Source organism: Diceros bicornis, chromosome 18 (genome assembly GCF_020826845.1).
Source record: "Diceros bicornis minor isolate mBicDic1 chromosome 18, mDicBic1.mat.cur, whole genome shotgun sequence".
NCBI lineage: Eukaryota > Metazoa > Chordata > Mammalia > Perissodactyla > Rhinocerotidae > Diceros > Diceros bicornis.
In genome coordinates, this window is record NC_080757.1 from 58,485,905 (window position 1) to 58,510,747 (window position 24,843).

The 24,843-nt window shown below is 45.8% G+C and overlaps 1 protein-coding gene and 1 non-coding gene across 3 annotated transcripts; both read right to left on the bottom strand.

Annotated features, from left to right (window-relative positions):
• Positions 1 to 1,047: 1,047 nt before the first annotated feature.
• On the bottom strand, positions 1,048 to 24,515 carry CYTH1 (cytohesin 1). 2 transcript variants are annotated; one of them, XM_058561776.1, is made up of 13 exons: positions 24,433 to 24,515; positions 23,075 to 23,139; positions 21,195 to 21,261; positions 20,823 to 20,941; positions 20,388 to 20,468; positions 19,374 to 19,486; positions 17,866 to 18,014; positions 17,328 to 17,439; positions 11,731 to 11,807; positions 8,135 to 8,206; positions 7,338 to 7,492; positions 4,365 to 4,493; positions 3,089 to 3,172 (listed from the first exon to the last, which is right to left on the bottom strand). In XM_058561776.1, exons 3-12 carry the CDS (start codon positions 21,252 to 21,254, stop codon positions 4,409 to 4,411), a joined length of 1,023 nt encoding a protein of 340 aa, XP_058417759.1. In that variant the 5' UTR covers positions 21,255 to 21,261; positions 23,075 to 23,139; positions 24,433 to 24,515; the 3' UTR covers positions 3,089 to 3,172; positions 4,365 to 4,408. The 2 variants fall into 2 exon arrangements, with proteins under 2 accessions (XP_058417760.1, XP_058417759.1); XM_058561777.1 differs by lacking the exon at positions 4,365 to 4,493 and having other exon boundaries at positions 1,048 to 3,172.
• On the bottom strand, positions 15,856 to 15,959 carry LOC131418035 (U6 spliceosomal RNA). Its single transcript, XR_009222830.1, has one exon. It is a non-coding gene; the product is annotated as a U6 spliceosomal RNA (small nuclear RNA).
• Positions 24,516 to 24,843: the final 328 nt, after the last annotated feature.

The window sequence follows — 24,843 nt, forward strand, 5'->3', positions numbered from 1 at the left end:
TCGAAGAACCAGCTCTTTGTTTCATTAATCCTTTCTACTGTTTTTTTGGTCTCAATATCATTTATTTCTGCTCTGATTTTTATTATTTCTCTCCTTCTGCTGGCTTTGGGCTTTGTTTGTTCTTCTTTTTCTAGTTCTGTTAGGTGTAATTTAAGGTTGCCTATTAGGGCTTTTTCTTGTTTGTTAAGGTGGGCTTGTATCGCTATGAGTTTCCCTCTCAGGACCGCTTTTGCTGCATCCCATATGGTTTGATATGGCATGTTATCATTTTCATTTGTTTCCAGATAGTTTTTGATTTCTCCTTTAATTTCATCAATGATCCATTGGTTGTTCAGTAGCATGTTGTTTAATCTCCACATTTTTGTCACTTTCCCAGTTTTTTTTTCATGGTTCATTTCCAGTTTCATAGCCTTATGGTCTGAAAAGATGCTTGTTATGATTTCAATCTTCTTAAATTTATTGAGGCTTGCTTTGTTTCCCAACATATGGTCTATCCTAGAGAATGTTCCATGCGCGCTTGAGAAGAATGTGTAGTCAGCTGTTTTTGGATGGAGTGCTCTGTATATGTCTACTAGGTCCATCTCGTCCAGTTTTTCATTTAAGTCTAATATTTCTTTATTAACTTTTTGTCTGGATGATCTGTCCATTGCTGTAAGTGGGGTGTTAAGATCCACTACTATTATTGTGTTGTTGATTTCTCCTTTTAGGTTTGTTAATAGTTGCTTTATGTACATTGGTGCTCCTATGTTGGGTGCATATATATTTATAAGTGATATGTCTTCTTGATGTAGTGTCCTGAAGGCACATTTCTTGATCTTAAAGTTGGACATTTGACATTTGTTTCTTCTGTAAAAAAGGGAGTAATGACTAAGTTAATTGTCTTTTTTGCTCTGTTATCATTAATAGAAGACAGAACCCTCCTCCCCACTTCCAATTTATATTATCACTAGGCTTAAGACGAGAGGTTAAAGTGATACATCCTCCTGCATGAGCACATCTGACGAACATGACCTTCCTACTCAGAGCCCAACCCATGGTACAAGAGAATGCCACAGACAACAACGGTGGTTTGGGCAGATTTGGAGTTTATTTGCTGCAGCTCCTTGGCGCTAGTTTACAATGCAAAAAAAAAACAAAAAAAACAAACAAAAAACAATTGTAATAATAATTATAATTTTTAAAAACCCTGTCAACAACTTTCAGTCATTTCTTTATATTTTATATTTTGACAAAATTTTTAAACAAATACAAAATAATCTAAAAGGAGAAAAACTATACATGGATTATTTACACCTCTGATAAATAGACTAATACTGATCCAGGTGCCTCTCTGTCTAGGTAATATTCATGAGAAACAGTGCCAGGGAGTCGGCCAGCCGGAGGGGCTCCAGCACAGCCCAAGACCACCTGGACTTCGGCTGGCACCACACTGGTTCTCTGCCCAGCAAGTTCAGGTTTCCAGCCTGGACCCTCTTCCATCACCCTCATGAGCTCCGGCATAAACATGCCTGAAGCCATTCCAAGTAAGACCTACACGAAGCAGGGACCCCAGAAAGTCCCCCCAATACTCCTCCCACCACTCCCTTTTACAAAAGCTATTTCCAGAGATGCGAGCCCACCCTAAAGGTGTCAGAAAAGCCAGGGTCACACTGCCTGGGGGAGACCAACGCCTCTGCCTTCTTCCATGAAGCAGCCATCTGCACTGCCTGGTCCTGGGCAATTTGAAGAGGGCGGGCCGAGATGGCCCAGCCAGGCCCCTGCTCTGCCTGGACTGGCACGCCGGGCCCTGGATGAGTGGCAGGAGCTGCCCCTGAGAGTCCCTGAGAGAACGGCAGGAGAACGCTGCATTTCATGGCTCCCTTCACACCATAAATTAGGAGGGGCAAGGCCAACTCACACACGTCTTGCGGGGGAAAAAAAGCGATATGAGAGGCTGGCCTTCTCACCCTCTCGTTCCAGCTGCCCCTGCTCAGCAGGTAAAGGCCGACTTCCCCCTCTAGTGGGCCCACCACAAATGCATCGAGAGTGGTCCAGTTAAGGGCCAGTTTTGAGGCAGAAAAAGCTGAAGCCCTACGGTGATCAGGTAAGACCTACTCCATCCTCTAAAACGAGGAGTGGAGTTTTGGGGGAGGAGGAAGAAAAACCAAATAAGAAATAGTCAGGTCATCCCGGAACCTCTGCTGGGATTACCTTCCTCACAGTTTTGGTTATTAGGTATTTAGCTCAAGGAAAAATGCTGACTTTCTATTTTAAAGCCCAAGAAGAATGAATTCCGAAAAAGAAAAACAATGTTAAGTGTCCAGGAGGTTCTCTCCTCCCCTCAGGGCTCCCCAGGCACTTGGAACGGAAAAGCATCAGCTGGAGCAGCCGCAGCACCGCAGATCCCAGAGTCTGACTCTGCCAAGTCCTGAGTCTTCGAGTGTCTGCTGCCTCCCTGCCCTCTCTCCACCCCTTCTGCTCACTCCCCCAGCTTCCAGACATGCAGGAGAGGTGGGCCTGCCCAGCCCCAGGCCCACAGCTGACACTCCCTAGCAGAGGCCTAGGGAGCTGCTTCTCCAGGAGAAGCCTCCCAAACCAGACCGGGCAGAATGCATCTGAACAGGTCTACCTTATCTTTTTCTTTTTCTAAAAAACAAAAATATATCTTTATAGTACGTGGCTTCTTCCAGTCCACCTTTTTTCTTAACATAGAATAATATATCAATACATGTATTTATGGTGCAGGGTTGAAGGTGTCTTCATAGGGAAATAACCAAAAGGTAAACAGTCAGCTCCGAGCTCTGCTATCAGACCTGCTGAGCGGAGAGACTTGCAAGGAGGCTGCTTTGCTGATAGGAGCTCTGCTCTTTCTAGAGAGAAAGGCTCAAAACCATGCTTGACAGGCATCAGGTCACTCCTCCCCAGTGGTAACCGCCTACCCTTCTCCCACTTAAAAAAAAAATAGCCAAAGCTGAAGCTAGTCTCTAGGAATCGGAGCCATGCCTAGCAAGACGACGCTCCTGCTGAGCAGCCCGCTCCTGTCTGTGGGAGGGACCTGAGTAAGAACCTGGGCCTTCACACGCCTTGCACACCAGCTCCACTAGCTGCGCAGACTCAGTGTCTTTTCGTAGAGGAGACCTTCTTCTTCCGCGCTGCTAGCATCTCATAGAAAGGGTCCCTGCTGATGGCTGCTCTGGAACACAGAAAAGGAGAGAAAACAGAACGGACTGAGGAATAGGACCAGACGAGACAATCCCAGACAAGGGCTTCCCAGTGGCACCTGTGCTCCAGGCCCCCTGCCCCACTCAACTGTCACTGTAAAGGCCAAGTCAGTGGCATCAACCTTCACCATGTCCACACGACGGCTTAAGGGACAAGCTTCGAGAGAGACACGTGCGACAAGATAATTTTGGGTTGTTTATTGCCTGTTTCAACCTAATAATCAATGTAAGTTTAGTTGTACTCTTAACTCAGAAAAACAAACACAGCACTTTAGTCCCACGATGACAGCTGGCACTTGTCTGGAACAGTGAGCACCACACAACGCACTGTGTCGCACGGAAGCATCTGGAGCATGGTGTGTTTAGATGGCGGCCATGGTCTGTACCGTGCACCTTCTGAGTCCCCATGCGCACCAGCTTAATAACTAAGACCCCTAACTGGGCAGTCAGTGCTGTTGCTGGGGCCCCCGTGAACGGCCAGCCAGGCCTGCTCTATGTTCACAGCCTGGTTGGAAGGCAGCCTAGGCACACCCTTGCACTGGCCCGAGAGACCAGCACAGGAGAGTGACAGCAGGCCTCAACCGCTGGCTGTCCCTTTATATTTGTCATTCCCAACTTGCAAGCAAGTTGTGATCCAAAAGTTTGGAAGTTGGGGCCGGCCCCGTGGCTTAGTGGTTAAGTGTGCACGTTCTGATGCTGGTGGCCCGGGTTCGGATCCCGGGCACACACCGACGTACTGTTTCTCTGGCCATGCTGAGGCCGCGTCCCACATACAGCAACTAGAAGGATGTGCAGCTATGACATACAACTATCTACTGGGGCTTTGGGGGAAAAATAAATAAATAAATAAAATTATTTAAAAAAAAAAACAAGTTTGGAAGTGTAGTTTGCTTTTCCCGAGGAGCAGTACTCTAAGTGCTGCCTGGTTTCCACGCTAGCTCACAAGCCCAGTGACTGCTGGCTCCGCACTTAACCAGGTAAATGACAGCTCCTGAGAGCTGACTGGGCCTATTCATCAGAGATGATATGTCCATGAGAAACGTCTGCACAGCTCCTTGGGGAAGCTAGAACTGGTCAGTAACCAGAACACGTCCTGAGGGGACCTCGCCACGAAGGGTCTGACCGCTCAGAGTGGTTATGAGGGAATCCCACCAGGTAAAGTACCTGCTTGCATCTTTGGGGGCATTAGAGTGAACCCACTTCTGCTTCTAGGGCGGGCCAGCCCCCTGACAGATGCTGTGACATTTCCAGTCCACGTGAACGTGGTCCCAGGAAACAGTGAAGAGCACTGGGCTGGAATCAGACAGACAGTCTCTAGGAATCAGGGCTTCAACCCCAGCTCCGCATACACGGCATGCTCATTCTTAACTCCCATCCTCACAGGTTAACTGGAGATATCCGCCCCCCAGGTCCTTGGAAGCTGAGAAGAGATACATGTACTGAGTGCACATCTCAGCACCTGGCAAGTGACAGCTCTTGATCCACGGTCGCTGTTACTGTGAGGCTGCAGCTCTCTGTCTGCACAGAGACTGGATTTGGCTGAACCAGAAGCCTGTGACAATCACGTGCCAGTGACACAAGGAAGTGGGTGGCTGGCAACTCCTAGGAAGAGCACTAATGAGAGAAAGACATGTCCTGCACTTGACTTGACGTTCTGCAAAACCTTTCCAGTGATATTGTGAAGATGCTTCCACTCAATCAGATCCCTCTTCCTGCGCCTTTTGCCTCCAAACTCTTCATGGGAAGAAGAGTCTAGAGCAAGAATGGCTGGAGCTGAGCCCTGCAGGGTGGTTAGGAGTGCAGCTTCTTGACTCAGATGCTCAGGTCTGAAAAGCAACACCACCTCTGTGGTTTGGACAATTTAATTCAGCTTGCTGTGCCTCAGTGTCCTCTTCTGTAAAATGGGCATAACCATCCTGCTGTTCCTGTCCTTCACAGGGGTATGGCGAGGATCAAGGAGACAGTGCTGTACAGCACCTGACCGGTACCTGCAAACCCTGCAATGGAGAGGAGGCCAGCTCTGGGGCAGACCACAGGAACTGAGCCACCCCACAGGAGGGCTCTGCACTCACCTCAACTACAGGACTGAACGATTCCAAATGTGACTTTAAAGAATGCTTAGTTTTTCTGGCTACAAGTACAGACTATATGGAAGACAAAACATACAAGAGCAGATAAAACCTTTCTGAAAGAACAACGAGCGGAGGAGGCTCTGCACACCACACATCAGAACACGCTCTGACGCTCCAGTGGTTATAGCCGCACAGCACTCCCGCAGGAAGACACGATGTAGCCACAGCGTCCCACGCACAGCAGGAATTTGGTACAAACTAAAGAGAGTACTTCAGGTTGGTGGGGGAAATGGATTAATCAATAAACAGTATAAGCACAATCTGCTATTCACTTGGGGGAATAAAGTTCCATCCTTTACTTCAAACCATAGGCAAAAAATAAATTTCATAAGGATTCAAGAGTTAAATACTTTAAAAAACATATGGTAGAAAAAGGTACAGGACACAAGGATGATGCACACTCCCCAGCACAGGTCCCCCAGCACTGCTGCTCCCCTGCCCAGACCTCAGGGCCAGTGTCGGGCAGAGAGTGCCTCTGATGTTTCTGATAACAACTCCAGAAACACTGAGCGCCTCATGCACCGGATGAAGGATAGATGGGGCACCTGCCAATGCTACACTTCCAAGAATGGCTGTCAGCCAGGGAGCCAACAGAGTCTGGGCGGCAAGTGAACATGCCCATTGCACGATCTCACTTCACCCTCAAACAGCCCTGTGGGTTAGGGGTTACCTCCATCCCACAGAGGGGCAGGCAACGTCCCCAAGCCCCCACCATTCCCCGCCGTGCTCTGAGAAACCTGAGGCTCTGGGAGGAAGGCAGGCAACATTCCTCGATTCAGAGCGAGAACTCAGCACAGGGGATCCTGACTCTGAACCCACGCTCTCCCATCTGGTTCCTGTCTCTTTTCATTGCATGACTTTCAGAGATTATTTTTGTGGGAATAAATGGTCTGCCCCTTTCCCCATCACCTCATCATCTCCATCTTCAGTCATTTATTCACTAGCTAACCCTGGCTCCAACACTACAGTGGTTTTACTAGAGATATCAAAAAAAAAAACAAAAACTAGAGAATACTCAACGCCCCAGGAGCAGGCTATGGCCTGGGTGGGAGAATGCCCCCAACATGGGACAATGCAAGCACTTGCGGCACCTCGGGTTGCCCGGTCAGTGTGGCCTCCCTGGTCTCCAGGGGAGACTCTCTAAGGAAACAGTTGGGTAACATCTGATGGACGAAGTGCCTGGTGGGGAGAGCGAGGATGTGCTCTCAGGAGGAAGTGCCACAGAGATGAGCGGTGACGACACAGATGGCGGGCGTGATGGCCTGGGCAGGCTTCACAGAAGTCCTGGGGAGGAATGAGGAGGAAGAGTCGCCACATCAGGACACCTCCACCCCGCAACAGAGCGCACACTATGCCTCTTGGTAAAGCAGGCAGAGCGGGAACCAGGAGACGAGCCCTGGATCTGCAGCTCCCTTTACACCTGCGAAATCCTGAGAAATCTCTCCCCTTCTCCCAGACCCTCGGCTTCTTCACAGCACAGTGGTGAGCGAGGGCTCTAATTCATGACCCTGGATCACAGCCATGTGACTTTGGGCAAATTACTTAACCTCTATGGGCCTCAGTTTCCTCCTCTGTAAATGGGACACCAGTGTCTCGCAGGATAAAGAAATTATAAAATGCTATGATTACTATCTTCACTGAGCTGCCACCGTGAAAATGAGACCTTCTCCAAAGGCATGAGAAGACCAGTTCAGCAAACGGCACCTGTGCCCATAATCTTGCTTATGAGAAAGGGAAAGATCCCGTTCCCTCCTTGGATCTATGAGGTGCACTGGGAAATGCAGATTTGAGGCACTCTCTTAAAAATGCTCTAATGGTCAAGAATCCAAAGATCCACTGAAAAGTAATCTGGGAATCACAATCAAAATATTCCCTGAACATTTAACATGAAAAGCATAGAAGAGGAACGAGTCGTACGCTTAACAGCTGGCACAATCGATATTTGAGAGAGGAGCAAGTCATCGCCAGGTCAGAGCAGATCTCCCATGTTTCAGGGGCCACCTACTTGATGCATTTCATCCACTCCTCCTTCTCCTCAGGTGTAGGGGCTGAAATCCGATAGACAGTGTGGTTCCCCTCCACCACGCGCCCGTCAGCCTCGGTCTTACAGGCCTTAATTACTTGGTCTTTGTTGTCAGGGATATAAAGCTCAAAGCAGTTCTGATAATCAAAAAAAGAGAGGGAGAGAGTGACAAAGATCTGAGAAAGCTGCTGACCAAGAAAAAATGTTAATTTATTTCCCAAAAGACTCTTTATTCTGACCTTCATAAAATACAGGCAATATATATTTTCCTACGAAAAGGAGGACCCTAAAAGTGGAATCCTGGAGAATGTAAACTGTGTTTAAATAGGACTTATTAGCAAAGATATCAACCAAATATATGTTAGCTCTACTCCTAATACACAGAAAATATGGAGAGAACCGTAGGTTACTTAATGCCTTTGCAGCCAAGCCAGCAATATCATGCTATTCCAAAACAAAGGACAAATATTTCTAAGGTATCCAAAGGTCGTAGAATCAGTAGCCCAATCACGAGTGCTTACTGCTTCCTTGTAAAGCAGGACAATTCTATACCCCGTAAGTGACACTAAAGCAGAGGGATGGAATGAAAGAGGTTATTTAGAATCTCATTTTGGGCTTAAACACTAAAGATAATTTAAAAAGTTAGGTTAAATTAAAGGCATGAGAGTACATCCCAGTTGTTTTTCTTTTTAAGTAAACCTTTGCAATTTCATTCTTGTTCAAAGAACTGCTATGCCCCTTCCTTTTGTTCCCCCAAAATATCTCACCAAAATACTCACTGGTTTTTTGGAATCCTCCACCTCCCGGATACTCAGATTCTCTAAAGGGATAATTCCACGGGGCTCCTTATCCTACAGAAGAGTTGCAAAGAGAAAGACATCGTTGCTCGGTTTGAGAACACGCATCCTGTTACACCCCTCACCCCAGCTCTCCTGCCTTCTCCCTTCTCCCAGGACATAAGTTCACAAACCAGCTCTAGGGCCCACACCTTATGTTCTAAAACAAGAATAGGGTCAAGAAACTATACGTTTTGTCACTATAACACATGAGTCCCTATAACCAAAAGGCCTTTGCAAAGGGAAAGCCCAGGGAGGTAAAAGAGGCCCTGAAAGAATGTGTGTGGAGGAGTCCGTGAGGGGTCCTCAAGGAGGGAACATGTGAGCCCCTTTCACGTACAAAACTACCCTGCCTCTTTGCCTGGCTCCCCTACTCATCGTTTAAGCCTCAGTCCCAGTGTCAGCAACCCTAGAAAGCCCTCGTCTTGCCCTAGGTGCCCAGCTCTATGCCAGTGACGCCTGGGACTACAGTAGGGTCGCATGTCATTACCTCTTCATTATCTCCTGCTCTATCTTCCCCCTCGCCAGAGTGTAGGATCCTCAAACAGAAACTGCCTGCCTGACAACGCCACCTGGATCTAAGAAGGCATCTAAACTCATGTCCAGGATAGAGCCAACACCCCATCCCTACCATCTCCTCACCCCCAACTGGCTCCGGAGCCTCCCGTGTCAGTGAAGGCCACTATCCCACGCACTTCCACACCTGCCAGACGCCTGACGCCAGCCTTCATGCCTCCCTCTCCCTGATGTCCAGCCAATCAATGGCCATGAAACCATGGAAACTCTGTTCCAAGTCCAGCAGTTTACCTGGGCTAACCCTTGGTGCCAAGCTTCCTACAACAAACGTTCCTGAAATTCCTGCACACTCTCAATTCGCAGGGTCAGGTTTCTTCTCCTTTTCAGGGAAATGACCTCGTTAACACAGCATATCTTTGAATTTACAGGTACCAATTATTCTGGTGTTGGGATCGTCTTTATCTGTCCCCCACATCTGTGAGCTTTTCTCTAATTGTTTTTATACTTTTCTCTTTCAGATAAAATCTCTAACTCTCTCAGCCTTTCCTCTGTGAATGTGATTACATTTTTGGCTAATCTCTTCCACTCCTTAAAGTTTTAACTTATTTGTTAATAAATAAGTTATAATTCTACAATTACGTGGTTATATTCTAGATACATAGTTTTGGTTCTCATTTGTTTTGGGTCTGAAACTTCCAGAGGGCTGGTACCTTGCGGCCACTTCCCCAGTCTCACATGAGAATGGAGGGTAGAGGGAGAGAGCTCACCTCAGACACTCCCTGAGCTCTGACTCTCCTCTGGGCCTGTTAATATCCAATGTCAGGCTTGTTCCTTCTATTGGGGAGGGATGTGATGCTCACAGGCACACCCTCTGGGGACAGTTTTCCCAGCAGTCTGGAGCCTCTGCCTGGGTTGCAGAAAGCGAGTCCTGTTTTTTCACTTTCCCATTTCACCCATTTCTACCCAGCAGCAGACTTCACTACTCCTCGACCAGGAGAGGAAAAAGGGAAGAATTCCTCCCCAGTTAGCTTCTCTCAGACGCAGGGCACTGGGGCAGTGCTGCAGGGTTGCGCGGTGAAGGGCCCTTCCACTGGGCTCCGACTGGCGCCTCCATCCTGGCCGCCTGGTGCTGAAGTTATTGAACTAGTTCTGCCCCTTTCCTTATTCAGCTGCTATTTCCCGCACTTATTTCTACCAGATTTTCCTGTTTGTTAGGTAATTCTGTGTGGAAGTTTCCACCCATCATCTTAACCTTGAGGGTTCCTGCTCTACGTCTTAAGAAACGTACTCTCTGTAGTCCCACTGCCTAATAAAGTGCAGGCATGCTGCTGAACTGAATTCAGGTGATGCCACCACGGTCAGCATCATGAAGAACCACAAGATTCTAGAATCTCACTGCACTACTACTGAGACTGTCCCAGCACTTAAGGGTATTATTGCTTAGATGCCTGCATATGTTTCATTTTAACCCAGAAAACAGTGAAAAAAACCCAAACTCGATCTTAAAGATGTCATCAGTCTAGATATCTTCAAGAAAAACGGTAAAACATGGGGTGGCAGTGAGAAGACAAAAACAGAAGGAAATTTACCAAGCTGTTCACAGTGGGACTTTGCGGGGTGAAACAGGAAGAACTTACCTTTTCATTGTTTTGTGTATTTGAAATATATTACTCTCATATGTGTAAATTTTTTAACTACAGAAAAGCAAAGCCAGCTGCAGACTTCACGCAGCGTGAATTTAGCCCCATAACACACAAAATGCTGGTCAGAACTCCCTTGACAATGACTGAATGTCATAATAAACAGTACACTTTGAGGACAAGTGACTGAATTACAAGTGGATACCATTAGGAATCTCGTTCCCTATGGGAGAAGCTACATCTATACGACGTCCACAGTGATGAAGACCCCGAAGTGTTGAACACAACAGAAACCCATTTCACTGCTAAGCAGCACAGTGCCAGAGCACATACCTGTGTCCCAGTTCCCACCAAGTTTGACACAAATACGGCCACGGCTTTCACGTTTTATTTAAGTACCGCCTTGCTCTACAGTAACTATAAAAGACACTTCTAAATATTCATTTTCTCATAAGATCAGTGACTTTCACTCAGTGAAGACCTGGTTGGAGAACAAAAGTTAAAGCATCCCAATGCAGTCGCTTAGATTTCTTTCAAGACACAAGTCCAGTGCTGCCGGCTATACAACCACTGTGCTCTCAGGTGACCGAGAAGAATGGCACAAATAACAGAGCATCGAGTCCCAGGGTGGTAAGCCCGTCTACATGCCGGCCACTGACCCCCCAGGCCTTCTGGGTGCTCTGTTAGAGGGAGCTTTGGAAAAGGGGTTCTTTAATAATTTCTATTCTCATAGGCTCTTATTACAAAAGAAACTTACATGTAACACACACTTGCAGTTGTAACTTCATTCCCTCTGAATAAAAACCAAGAAAACTTCCACGGTTTAAGAAAACTTCAATTTCTTAAAACTCCAGATAATCTCTAACTTTTCCCATTTCATTTCACTTCTTTTTCCTCTATCATATATTTTCCCCCTTGGCTGTTTCTTCTGAATCAAATGCTTCAGCATTTCTGCTACCCCAGAAAATCTGAATCCTCCAAGTTACGATTACCTTCATCTCCTTTGCAATAGGACCACAAACTCTTTCTTGGCAACTGATCCAAGTTCATTCTTTCCAGCCTGGCTCTAAAACCCATTTCTAATGGCATGCATAACGTTCTCTCTACCACTTTCTCCTGGCTAGGCGTCTCTAGTCCCAATCTAGAACTGGACGTTGGCTCTGAGCCAGCATCTTCCTCTGGCAAGACACTCGCATCATCTTCAGGGTTCCCAATTCTGAGATTTGTCTCAGTTCTTCCACTTCACTTCCACTCTCCTCCCACCCCTAAAGATGTCAAAGGACAAATCCGACTGTCTCCCCACTGCCTCCTCCAAACATGTTTGATCAGAGTTGTTTAGAGGCCTGGCCCACCCCTTGTCCTGGCCGACCAATCGGCACTCACCGTCGTATACTCAAAGTAGTAAAGGCAGTTATCAGTCAGAATGAACCAGCGTCTTTTCCAAGTCTTTACCCTGCCACCTGCAGAGCAAAAAGAGATGTATGTTCAACAGGAGTCTACCAGGCCAGCGCGGGCTCCGTAACACACGGAGCTCTGCTCTCAGAGGGTGCGGGAGGACGTGAGGGGCAGGGCACCAGGGATACATGGAGACCATGGCCAAACTGACATCAGTAACAAGACACAGAGCCAAAACAGAAGCACCTTTCACGGAGTGAAAGTCTGTGGGTACAAGCAGAGCAAGCAAGTCAAGTGGCACCCTGGAGATGAAATCAGGACAGCAAGATGAGAGCATGGGTTTGGGGGGGAAACCCGGGTGATGATGACTCGCAATGCAAATCTGATGGGGGCCAGAGAAGCGTGGTGGAAATGGGCAAATAAAAAAGAAGAGGGGAGAGGGTCAGCCCCCTGGTCCAAGCTACACTGCCAGGTCAACCAGCCCCGGGGCACGCACGGAGCTGTTTCATCAGAAGAGCCAGGAAGGAGGAAACAGGAAGTAAGGCATTTTAATCTCTTCACAATCAAACCCAGTTTCCTGGAACATGGAACTCAAATTCCCTGGTGTCCCCTCTACCCCACCTCCCTGATTGCAGTGAATTTCTACACTGGCTTTTAGGCTTCTGGGCCAGTGTCCTAAAAATAAAATCTCCACAGCATCCTGGGTGAGACAAAGCGGAATCCCTGTATCAGGGAAGAATCCACTGGTGAGCAGAGTCCCACTCAGGAGATTTTTCAGTTCTGGACTTCTCACCAGAAGCTGGTAACAAATATAGCTGGGAGAGGGGCCACGACCAAATGAGCAGTGAGAGGGGGTCTGTGAGCCGGGAAGGCTTCCCTCAGTCCTTCTCAATTAAAAAAACGCCAGGGTCATGAAGTTATGCTGAGACAGACGGACACTAAGGAAGGGGAAAACTTGCCTGTGACCTGTTTGAATGAAGCCACGTCCTGCTCTCAGTCATGACCATGAACCACACCTTTCTCTTCCCCTACGTACACCGAGTCAAGGGAAAGCTTTCTGAACACGAACCATACAAAAGTTATCCAAAGGCTTTCACGTGTTGAGATGTGCATGGCATTTTATAAACACTGCTTATTGCCCTGGACAGTAAATGCTCTTTCTGCTAAGATTTAACTTAAGAAAATATCACTTCTCCAGTATTTTTTTTTTTTTAAAGATTTTATTTATTTATTTTTCCCCCAAAGTCCCAGTAGATAGTTGTCTGTCATAGCTGCACATCCTTCCAGTTGCTGTATGCGGGACACGGCCTCAGCATGGCCAGAGGAGCAGTGCATCGGTGCGCACCCGGGATCTGAACCCGGGCCGCCGGCAGCAGAGCGCGAGCACTTAACCGCTAAGCCACGGGGCCGGCCCTCACTTCTCCAGTCTTTATAAAAAGCAAGGACAGTGGGGTGTAAATCCAGTGTGACCCCAGTCACGCTTTCTCTCTTGTCCCTCATCACAGGCAGCTTTAAAGGGACTATTTCCAGCTGCCAGGGCATGCCTACGTGCTCACACCAGGTTTTCTAAAAGAATATGATCGCTGGAGTAATGCAAATAATGTTATGGAAATAAAGGGTCCAGCACAGGTCCTGGCTAAAAACTATCGGACTTTCTGGCCCCTTTTATGGCTCTGCTTGGGTGCCCGAAACCTCGGAGGGATTAAGTGATGGATCATTAATTGCCAAGGTTCTAAATGGCACAGCCCTGGGTTATGAAAGGAGGTTTGCCGTAAGCAAGCACGTGCTGCCCGCCCGCCCACCCTGTGCCAGTCAAGCAAAGGCTGACTCTCCCCCACAGCAGCTCGTCAGTTTATATGAGCGTGTGCCTCTGGCCCCGAAAGGCCCTGGGGCACGAATTAAGAAAAAAAATGGATGAAAATATGGCATGCATGTGGGAAACAGGAAAGCCTGGGCAGGATCAAAATAAATGAGGAGGAGAAAGAAGACAAGGAATATATTTAGAATCGGAGACAATTTGTTATAAGAAGGAACTCCTCCCCGTTCCAGAGCTGAGAAATCAGCTCTTCCCCCTCTGGGGCCTTCATTCCCACGTAGGGCTCAGCACACAAGGACACCTCAACCCACGATGACTACCACGCACTCCCCTCACAGGCCCACCCGGGGGCACTCGGGGCTCAGGGGTCATGGAAGAGGGGTCAGATGCCAAAAGAAGAAGACGGAAAGAAATCTAGGCGAGAAAGCAAAGCTGGAGAAATCCTCTCCCTGATTAGAAAAGCTTGGTTATCTCCCCTGACGATCTGCTGCACTACAGAGACCTCAAGCACGAAGCATCATTGTGGTCCCAGGGGAATATTCCCGTGTAGAAAGAAAAGCAGACATGAAACAAGCAGACAGATCAATGCGCGCACCTAGGACAGTCCCTGTGGAACTCACGGACCACCTCCCACACTCACGGTTCCTGACCTCTTAGATGTGAAGGCCAGACACCATCTGCCCCTCGAGTGGGGAACTCCCTGACAAGTCCCCAAAACGTTTGAATAAACGTCAACGTTTGGGTCATTCTTTTTACATGTAGCTCTGCTCAAGTAATGCTGAAGCAGACACCTGAGGAGAGCCTCATCTAGGAAAAACATATTTCCCCCAAATCAGCAAATGGAGAGTGGCTCCCAATGACATAACTAAGAGGCCAATTTTGGGTTTTTAACTATGACTCATTGAAAAAGAGGAGGGAGAAAAACAAAAGAAAACATAAAAAACAGAGCTGAGGTTGTAATGCCCTCCCCTAATACCCAGGAAATCAAATAAAAAGACTTGGAGGAGGGGTTTTTGGTTTTTGTCTTTTTTTCAAAAACTTTACTCAGCATCATTTTCAGTTTAGGAAACACCATTTCCCTTTTTCATGCAAAGGCAAATGTCCTAAATTGTCTCATTTAATTCTTTTCCTAGTTTGCTTTCCCATCATGGTCTATCAGAAGCACATGGCTTTGGAAAGACAAAACTTCCTTCTCTTCCTCCTCTTCTCCACTTCAGAAATTACTTTAATTCTCCGGTGTCAATTTGAATTCATCAAATACAGCTTATGCCTGGCTAAAAATTCCAAGAGAAAATTCAGTGAATACTTTCTCTGCTTTTATAAACCCACTCTTAGTATGTTTTCTTGCACTACCACATTCAGTAAAGTTTAAATTACTCCACACTTGGTACCAGCAGTCTGATGCACTATGTACTACTGCTAAAAGGGAAACCATGAAAATTGCTCCAAACCCCTGATCCTGACCAGTTCCCTAGGGACTGTACGATAAGTTAGAAGCAGCATTAACACTACCACCAGCAATTAAAAAACAAAATAACCAAAAATAACAAAATAAGAAAACGCTGCAGCAATTACAGTGGCCTGGGCAGAGCGAGCGAGCAGGTTGAGGGGATTACATACCTCCTGGAGTTTGGGGCAAGGAAAAGGAGAGCCAAAATCATGGAAACATACAAATGAGGGAGAAAAGAAAATTAAAACAAAGAAATTAAACCCGACTCCTTAATCTTAAAGTGCACTGTCATTCGTGTCTGCCTGGGGGGAACAGGGGGACATAAAAACACTACCAGGGCAACCGCCACTGTCTGCAGGTGAGGAGGGGCTTGTCTCACCTGTCACCTCCCACCTGGTAAAGCCAGATCTGAGGCACGACAGAGAACCTGGCCCCAAAGATGCCACAGATCAGTTCTCACCACGCTAACATTTGTTAGTATATCCAGAATCCAGATCAAAGAGAGTGAAGACTACTTTGGGGGAAATTAAATGTCTTTCTTCAGATGGCTATCACTTTCTAAAGTGTGTGTAAGAATGCACACACACAAACCCATGAATATATACGTACATATGTGTATACACAAGAATGAATACACACTCTTACGGCTGTACGCATACACAGACATGTACACACAGCTACAGAGGGGAACCCCGCCTTCTGCAGCACATAAATACAATGGGGTGGGTCTAAGTGCGCTACAATGAAAACACAATATGAAGGGTTTAGGAGGGTTTGGTGGAGGTTTAGAAAAAGTCATATTATAACCTAAAAATGAGTCCCACATTTAGTTAAATTTTTTCTTTTTAAAAATATGGGATGCCTCATGAATGTGCATGTCATCCTGGTGCAAGAACCAAGATAATCTTTGTACTGTTCTAATTTTAGTATCTGGGCTGTCAAAGCTAACACTTAGCATTAGCATTTAAACAAATTTCGCTGGAGGGGCAAGTAAATCCAAACTTGGAAGCACTTTTAAATTTCCAGTAGGTTTCCTTTTAACTCTATCTGCTTGGCGATAAACACGATAAACACACAGAGCAGAATGGCTGCCTTTGGGGTTAGTAATCTTAGAGCCTTAACTTCAAAGATTCTACTAGCTTAAAGATAGATGAAGTGTTGATTAATTTAAGAGATATTTAAAACTCCAATCAGTGAAGTGGTGCTTTAAGGAGAATTTATGAATTAAGTCATTATGTATAAACACAAGGACTTGGGATATGCTTTTCAAGGAAATATAAATCCTACTGCTAACTGAACTGATCAGAAATTAAAGATTCCATTTCAGCGCTACCAGAGGTGTCAGTAACGGCCAGAGAGTGATGACTTCTAATCTCAAGGGACAAGCAGCTGAAATGGTAGAAGAGGATCATTCCAACGAAGACCTCCTGGTAATGTGGGAGCCCACACATCAAAAGGCCACGGCAGAAGAAAACAGAGAAAAGTACTCTTTCACTGGCCATAAAACAGACATCATTATGTCCAGGGGCTCTGTGTTCTGAAAAAATTAATGAAATAATCCCGTGTGGACATGAATATATAGGAAAACCCCACTATCCTTTTCCTTTTGGTTACTTTATCAGCTTCATGGCAAGGCATGACCACAAATCTCAGCCATACTAGCTCACTTTTGGTAGAGGGAAGAGGAATAATTTTTTATTTTTCTGAATGAACAAAATCATTAATGTGGCTGATTCGGATTGGAAAGGAGGGGGGAAACAAAAACCACTGCCCGAGAATGAGTAAGAGTGCTGTGGATTGCGCTGCAGCCAAGGGCTCTAGGTTTGCCATGCACACTGCCTGTGGGGAGCCAGATGCAGAAGGAAGTGATGATGCACTGGGGGGGAAGGGGGCAGGAGCACCAGATACAAATCTGTGTGATGGGAAGTAGAAAGATGGACACAGCTGGTCACCCTCCCAGTGATTAAGAGGGCAGGGGAGGGAGAAGGATCAGGTCCTGTGGGAACTGCCTCAAAACAAAACCTGATCAATCAATTCCAGAGTGGAAACGTGGAGCGCAAATACACCCAGGCAACATTTATGTGGAGTGAAGTCTGTCCCCACCAGTCTCTAGTGTCCCATGGGGGCACTGACAGTGCATTCACTTCCTTTCTGGAGGTGGATCTTGTAACAGTATGAATTCATATCACAGTTTCTCCATAGCTCCTCCCGTAACCAACCCCAATCTTTCCACAGCCCGTGTCCGTGCACTGTGGGCACACACATCCTTTCTTTCTAAGCTTCTGCGTTACGAGCCCTAACCCAGGGGGCACTACTTACCGAGTTTCAATAGCCAGCCTTCTCGGTCTGGATTGAAGAAAGTGTGAGTGAGGTCATTCCCATCATCTTCCGGGATTTTAAAGGGTTCGTTTTTTATGCTTTCATACAGATTCTAGGATAAAAGATGACACTGTATGTCTCTGATTCTGGAAATATCTTTTCTCCCTCCCCTTTCTCTTCATTCATTCAACAAGCATTCACTGTGTGCCTACAGTATGCCATACACCTCGCTAGGTAAAGAACATGACCATTTCTGCCCTCAGGCAGCTCACAGTGACAAAATAAATAAGATGCCTAATGATAATTAAGAAAGAAAAGAAATCAGCCTGACTTTCCTTCAAGCCTTTAGTTTCAGGATTTATAAACCGCTTTCCCCTCCAGATTCCTTTGCTGGACCTCACTACCAGTTTCTTAATGAAATTCACACAATTAAATGAATGATAAGGGTAGACAGTGGATGAATCATACATTTTTTTCCTCTCCTAAAACAACGATGCAGTCCCAAGTTCACTGTCTCCTGAATGACAGCCATGCTCACCCGGAGCAGCTCCTCGGGCAGGTCTCCCCCATCGTTGATGCCTCGATTCATGGCAATGAACCTCTCCACGGTGGGCTTATCTTTGACGTTGGGGTTATGCAGGCTGGTGTTCAACATGATGATGGCAAACGAGAGGACATAACAAGTGTCTGAAGAGTAAAGCAAAAAGACAATCAGTAACATCCCACTGAAAGAATCAGAAATGCCAGATGAAGTCAAGAATGAGAAGCCATACTCTCAAAAGAATGGGCTAAATCTACACGCCCAGATATGCTCTAACTAAAAAGAACAAAGCACGGAAAAGCACATGAAGTATTCAAGACTTAAAGATGTTCATTATTTCAGATCGTAAAAGGAGAACACGTACACTGTAGAAAATCTGAAAAACAACACAATGTATAAAAAAGGAAATATAGGGGCCGGCCCCGTGGCGTAGCAGTTAAGTGCGTGCACTCCGCTGCTGGCGGCCCGGGTTCGGATCCCGGGCGCACACCGAGGCACTGCTTGTCAGGCTGTGCTGTGGCGGCGTCCCACATAAAGTGGCAGAAGATAGGCACGGATGTTAGCTCAGGGCCAGTCATCCTCAGCAAAAAAAAAAAAAAGAGAAGGACTGGAATGGATGTTAGCTCAGGGCTGACCTTCCTCACACACACACAAAAAAGAAAATATAAATTACCTATAATCCTGCTACCTAGTAATAACTTATTTTGCTTTATTACATAAACGTACCTATGTGTAATACAGTCAAGTGCTGCACAATGACATTTTGGTCAACAACCAACCGCATATACGACGGGGTCCCATAAGATCAGTAGCATAGAGCCTAGGTGTGTAGGAGACTGTACCAGCTATGTCTGTGTGAGTATGCTCTACGATGTCCACACGACCACAAAATCACCTAAGACGCAATTTCTCAGCATGTGTCCCCGTCAAGTGATGCGTGATTGTATATCGCAAATGTATCTCACAGATACATACTGCAACAAAATTGAAATTAAAACAGATTTATAGTTTTGAATCCTGCTTTTCTGGTAATATTATTAGCATTTTCGCATGCCAATAAAAACCTTTTTAAAACATGATTTTTTTTTTTTTTTTTTATTTTCTCCCAAAGCCCCAGTAGATAGTTGTATGTCATAGCTGCACATCCTTCTAGTGGGACGCGGCCTCAGCATGGCCGGAGAAGCGGTGCGTTGGTGCGCGCCCGGGATCCGAACCCGGGCCGCCAGACCGGAGCGCGGGCACTTAACTGCTAAGCCACGGGGCTGGCCCTAAAACATGATTTTTAAGGGTTGTATGTTTCATACTTCAGGGGTACCACAACACAGTCCTACTCCCTTATTGCTGGACTTTTGAATTGTCTCTAACTTTTTACTATTATGAATACCATTTAAATCAATATTCTAAGGCGTGAACCTAAGGCCTTTTGTTTTAGAAATTATCTAGTGCCAAGAAAAGAATCTAGTGTAAAGTGCCAATCACAAACAAGGATGGATTCTCTCCTTTACCCGTGGACTGGAACACTCCGTTATTGCACTGACAGTAGCGCTGGGCAAATGCCTCCATCATCCGGTCAATCTTCTGGGCCTCTCCCGGCAGCCGGAAGCTCCACAGGAACTGCCTGGGGGAGGAGACAGGGTGTGTTGCAGGACTTGGGGAGGCCATTTATTTCTCCGTGAATTATCTTCAAGTGATTTTTATACCAAAGGGGAAAGCGAGACTGCAGGCCTTCAGCCTTCTGTTACAACTGAGCAGATGCAAAATCACCACTCCACATCACCGTTCTCTTAATCAAAGGTAAAGTATTTAGGAAAAAATGAAAATTAAAATTTTCCTATTCAAAAGAATGGTTCTCCTCCTCAGACTAATACAAAAGACTGAAATACATATAGATAATGCACATTTTAAATAAACTCCCATTTCCAAAAAACAAAATGAGGTGGCAGGAGAACAGATTTTCTATCAAAACATTCACAATTGATCCCTTTAAGTCAAAGAGAGGCCCATGGCCAATAGGTTTAATTCTGGATTATCTTCATCTATCTAAATGACAACACAAAAAATGACGTTATTATTTATACCTATAGCAGTGAAAATATCAAATGACAGTTTCTCAAAAGGCACAAGGTAACAGATTTAGTAAAAAATTCAAGTTCACTTTTCTCTGTCTAAAATGAAGCTTTTAAGCTACTTCCTATTCTAGGGCAGGAAATCAAAGGGTTTTCTAAAGTGAAAATTAGAGAAGATTTCAAAATTTAAATATTCATCATTCCGAAACATTAAATGAGAGACCTGAGGAAGAATTTTACAAAATTTGCTTTCAGAATATATTGCAATTTAATTCTCCTTAACCATCCAATCATCTCAATCATAAGCCAATAGACTGCTTTCCTTTAAAATACTTTGAGATATTCAAAAGAACTCCCAAAGGCATAATTTCACTACAATGCCACACAGGACTGACACACGGTCAGAGACCCGCCTCTCCCACCGTCCAAGGTGCTCACCTCGAACATACTCACCGTAAGGCCTGGACAAGGTTAAGATCCGTGAACTCATGTAACTCCACAAATGCATGAAGAACCTGGATATTAAATTCATCTCTATCAAGAAAAACAAAACGTGTGGGGGTGGGGGGAGCAGATGTGAGAGACTGATGCTGAGAATCCAAGGTCATCCCAATCCCCAGCCAGGCGGTTTCCCAGGCTGAGGCCCACCGCCCTGTGGGCTGCGGGAGGCGACCAACCACACACAGAAGGAAGAGCCATCCCGCTCTGTGTGCTCACACCCCGTCCATGCCAGCTGCCCTTCTCCAGAACAGCGCCCTCAGCACCAGTGTGGCTGCTGCTGCCTCAGGACCAACTCTCTTCAGGAACTCAGAGCGAGCGTTCTGGAGTTTGTATCTCAGTAACTCCTGCCCAGCCTGCTCCCCTGTACGTGTGTCCCTGAGGCCTCACCTCTCCCCCAGGTAGTCTCCGATGGCTGTTTTGTTGAGCCCTTCACCCTTATACAAGAACTGGGCAATGTCCTCACAGGTGTTCTTCAGCAGGTCATTCTCTATTAAGAACTGGATCCCCTAGAAAAGACAACAAAGATGCCAAAAGCGCTTACTCTGGAAACACCTAGAAAGGAGGCCAAAGGGCAGGGAAGAATGGGTGTGGGTGCTCTGGACACAGAAAGTATCTAATAAATACTTGCCAACTGACACAAAGGGCCAGGCAAATCAGTTTAGGAAGCTCTACAGAAGGCAGGTCAGCCAGGTTCCAGCTGAGCACTGGGCAAACCCCCACCTTAAGGACCATGGGCTTCTGCTGCTTCCTTTCACTTACCTTTTTAGGATCCATATTAAATTTTTTCCTGCCCATGGCTACCTGTTTGTTCCTCTGCATGTTTTTCCTGTAAAACAACCACCACAGCCATTTTAGTACTTCAGGTAATTGGGAAGTTTTGAAAGACTAATTCCCACATACATCCACTGATGTATAAGGCTTTCTGAAAGACTTACCCAGGAAAGCACAAGCACACTTAGGTCTCACTGTGGAAGGTCAACTGAAATCTTGCCCTGCCCCCATGCTCATTTGTTCCTTCTACCCCAGTGCTTTTCTTTTTTCAATATGATTTTTTTAAACTTTATTAAGGTATAATTTATATATCATATAATATACCCATTTTACGTGTCCATTTGACCGATTTTCAGTAAGCTTCCTAAGTTGTGCAACTATCCCCATCACCTAGCTGTAGAACATTTTCATCACCCCACAGCTGCATGTTGTGAGTTAACAGCTATCACCTCAATCTGTTCATCCTTCATCTGTTGGGAGACATTTAAGCTATTTCCAGTTTTTGACCATTTTAAATAAGAATGCTGTAAATAGTCCTGTAGGAGTCTTTTTGTGTCTTTTTCATTTCTCTTGAGTAAATGTCTGGGGGTTGAAGTGCTGGGCACAGCATGGATGTATGTTAACATTATAAGAAATCGCCAGACCGTCTTCCCACATGGGTCCACCACTTTACTCGCACCAGCACAAGGCACCAGCCATCTGCTTCATTCCAGCCAGCCCAGTGGTGTGAAGCGGCATCTTATGGTAGTGGAAAGTTGCATCTCCTCATGACTAATGATGTTGAGCATTTTTCATGCGTCTATCATATATATAGCTTCTTTTGTAAAGTGTCTGTTCAAGTTTTTTGCCCATTTTTTATTTGGGCTGTCTTTTTATTAATGAGTTGTATGTGTATATACATAGTTCCTGGAGACAAGTCCTTTTTCAAATACAGGTATTGCAAATATTTTCTCCTCATCTGTGGCTTGCCTAGTCACTTTTTTTTAACAGTATCTTTTTTAAAAGCAGAAATTTTAAATTTTGATGAACTATTTATCTATTTCTTTTAAGACACGATTTCTTAAAATGGATAGTAAAAAAGCTATAATCTAAAACTGACAATTCAGAGACTGGAAGTGATGAGCTGGCCACTTTCTGTAGAACACGAAGCTCCACTAATCCCTAATGGCACCGCCCACAAGAGTTTAAAATAACAAAATCAAACAATCTTAGGAAGCCAGACAGGGAGACTTAGGCTTAGAAAAATACAGACACGTAGTGAATTAGAAACAGCCCATTTATTGCATTAAGCAGTTAGAACATGGTCTGGGAACCCCATTCGAACTAAACTCTCATCAAAGTCACCAGCATTTCATGTACTTAAAAATATAACCTGCAGACACTCCTTGTCATTTGCACTATCATAAGTTCATGTTCACAGCCTCTTCTCCTAAGTGTTAGGGAGGCAAAAACAAGCTCGAATGACACCCAGACATAACCTGGCATCCAGCTTTCTGAGACTGCATGACAGCGTTCATTAAGCTTCCCCTTTACACTACGGAAAAACAAAAACTTTAAAATACAAACATAGTAGACAATAGAGGGGAAGGAATAGTAGTTCACACAATAATTTAAGGGCAGTTTAAGGCTTTCTGGGACCTTCCAAGTTCTCTGGTTCAACCTTCCCGGGACGTCAAAAGCCCTTACATCCAGGAGTCCCTGCACTGAAGGGTGGCAGGCAAGAGTATGATCATGTATGTGCTTGCTAGGCAAAGAGGCCAGAAAACACACTTTCTCCTTAAACATGCCACATAAACATGCCGCAGTTACAGGCAGGGTGCTTGGCAAAGCTACAACCACAAAACCACCCAGCAGAAGCATGGACTCACCTTTCTTCCGTGGACCCCAGGTTTTCAATTTCATTAGCTACTTCTGCTATCTCATCCTTTAGCCTCTACAAGACAGACGGTCCAGAATTAGCACAACAGGAAGAGACAGATCAAACTAAAATCTCGCATAACTCACTTCAACCAAACAAAATAAAGCAAAATGAAATAAAATAAGACGAACAAAACACATCTAAAAAAGTAAATTAGAAAAATTCATCTAGTCAACAAATCTTTATTGAGCTCCTACCAGACAGTAAGCATTCTAGGGAACACAAAGGTAAAAGAGAGATAGCTCCTGACCTCAAGGAGTTTACAGTCTAAGAAAGAAATTAATAATCACATACACTATGCAAAATATGTCTTTTTCCACTTGAAAGATGGCTGCCTCCATACAGTCCATCAGAGCACACCCAGTGTGACGGCACAGTGGGGATGAGCTACTCCACCCAAATGCCCAGGCTGCCGCCAGCAGTGCCACTCCTGGACCAACACTGCTGCCAGGCGGCCGGCAGAGGGAACGTCCAACCCAAGCTCCCGTCTTCCACCACCTCCCCCCATTTAAGCAGGCCCTCAGAATGGACTGATTGTCATGGTCAAGGGGCCTTTGAGCAAAGAACTGCTAAGCTTTCCTAACATTCACCCGTGAAAGAGGAATCAGAGAATTAGGGCAAATAATCAAAATATACTCAAATCAACACCAGAGCAAGTCAAGTCTTTCTGCTCCACACCTTGTAGCTTTGGAGTTCCAGGGTATGCCCCCCTTCCTCCCCGACCCTGAGTTCCCAAATGTTTTAAGAATTCTAGAAGAAGAACATTTGCTGCCTCAAGGGCTAAAATAATTCAACCAATGGCTTCTATGACTTATCTCCTACAAAGCTTGGTAGTTACACAAAGGAACTTAGAAAAACATTGATAAAATAGCTATCACTGACTAAGCATCTCCTAGGAACCAGCAGTATGTCCTGTATAAACATGAACTCATTTAACCCTTAGAGCAATCCGTCAACAGGTATTTTCATTCTCATCTTACAGGTGAAGAAACTGATGTTCAAAGAACCAAAATTCTCGTATCTAAAATCGCCCTGCCAGTGAGTGGCAGAGCCAGGACCTGGACATGGGTCTAGCTTAACCTGAAGCCCCTGTTCTAATCGTCTCTCTCCCCCACTGACCGCTCAGCAGTGAGAACTCCCCTCGGGGGTCAGGAGACCTGGGGCCACTCTGCGTCTGACAACTGACCAGCTGGGAGGAGCTTTACAAACCACTTAACCTGTCTGAGATTCCACTTCTCACCTGTTAATAAGCAAAGGCGATTACCAATGCCTACACTTCGCCCATCACAAAGACAGCACGTGTCCTACCTGAATGTCGGCTAGCAGCTCCTGCTTTCTCCGCCGGATGTTCTCCAGTTCCTGGCGCTCCTCTGCAGTCAGGTCACTGGGAACTACAAAAAAGGAGGCAAATGTTACTAAGAGAGCTTTCATCTCGCCAAAGATACATAAAATCCAGAGACCACAAAAGGACAACCATTCCTGGGAAGAAACCAGAAGCCCGTTTTGGAGATGACCAACTGCTGGGGACAGCTCTGGCTGCCATCCTCCATCACGTTTACCAAAGGGAGAAAGGACCCTGGATCACAGAGGGAAGCTCTGATAAAAGAGCATCGGGCATGAAAAAAAAAAAGAGAGAGAAGGCTGCCGAAGGTTCAAGGAGGTTGGCTCTGACTGGAAGAGGAGGACTATCAGCTGGCCCTGGCCGTGTTCATCCCCTCC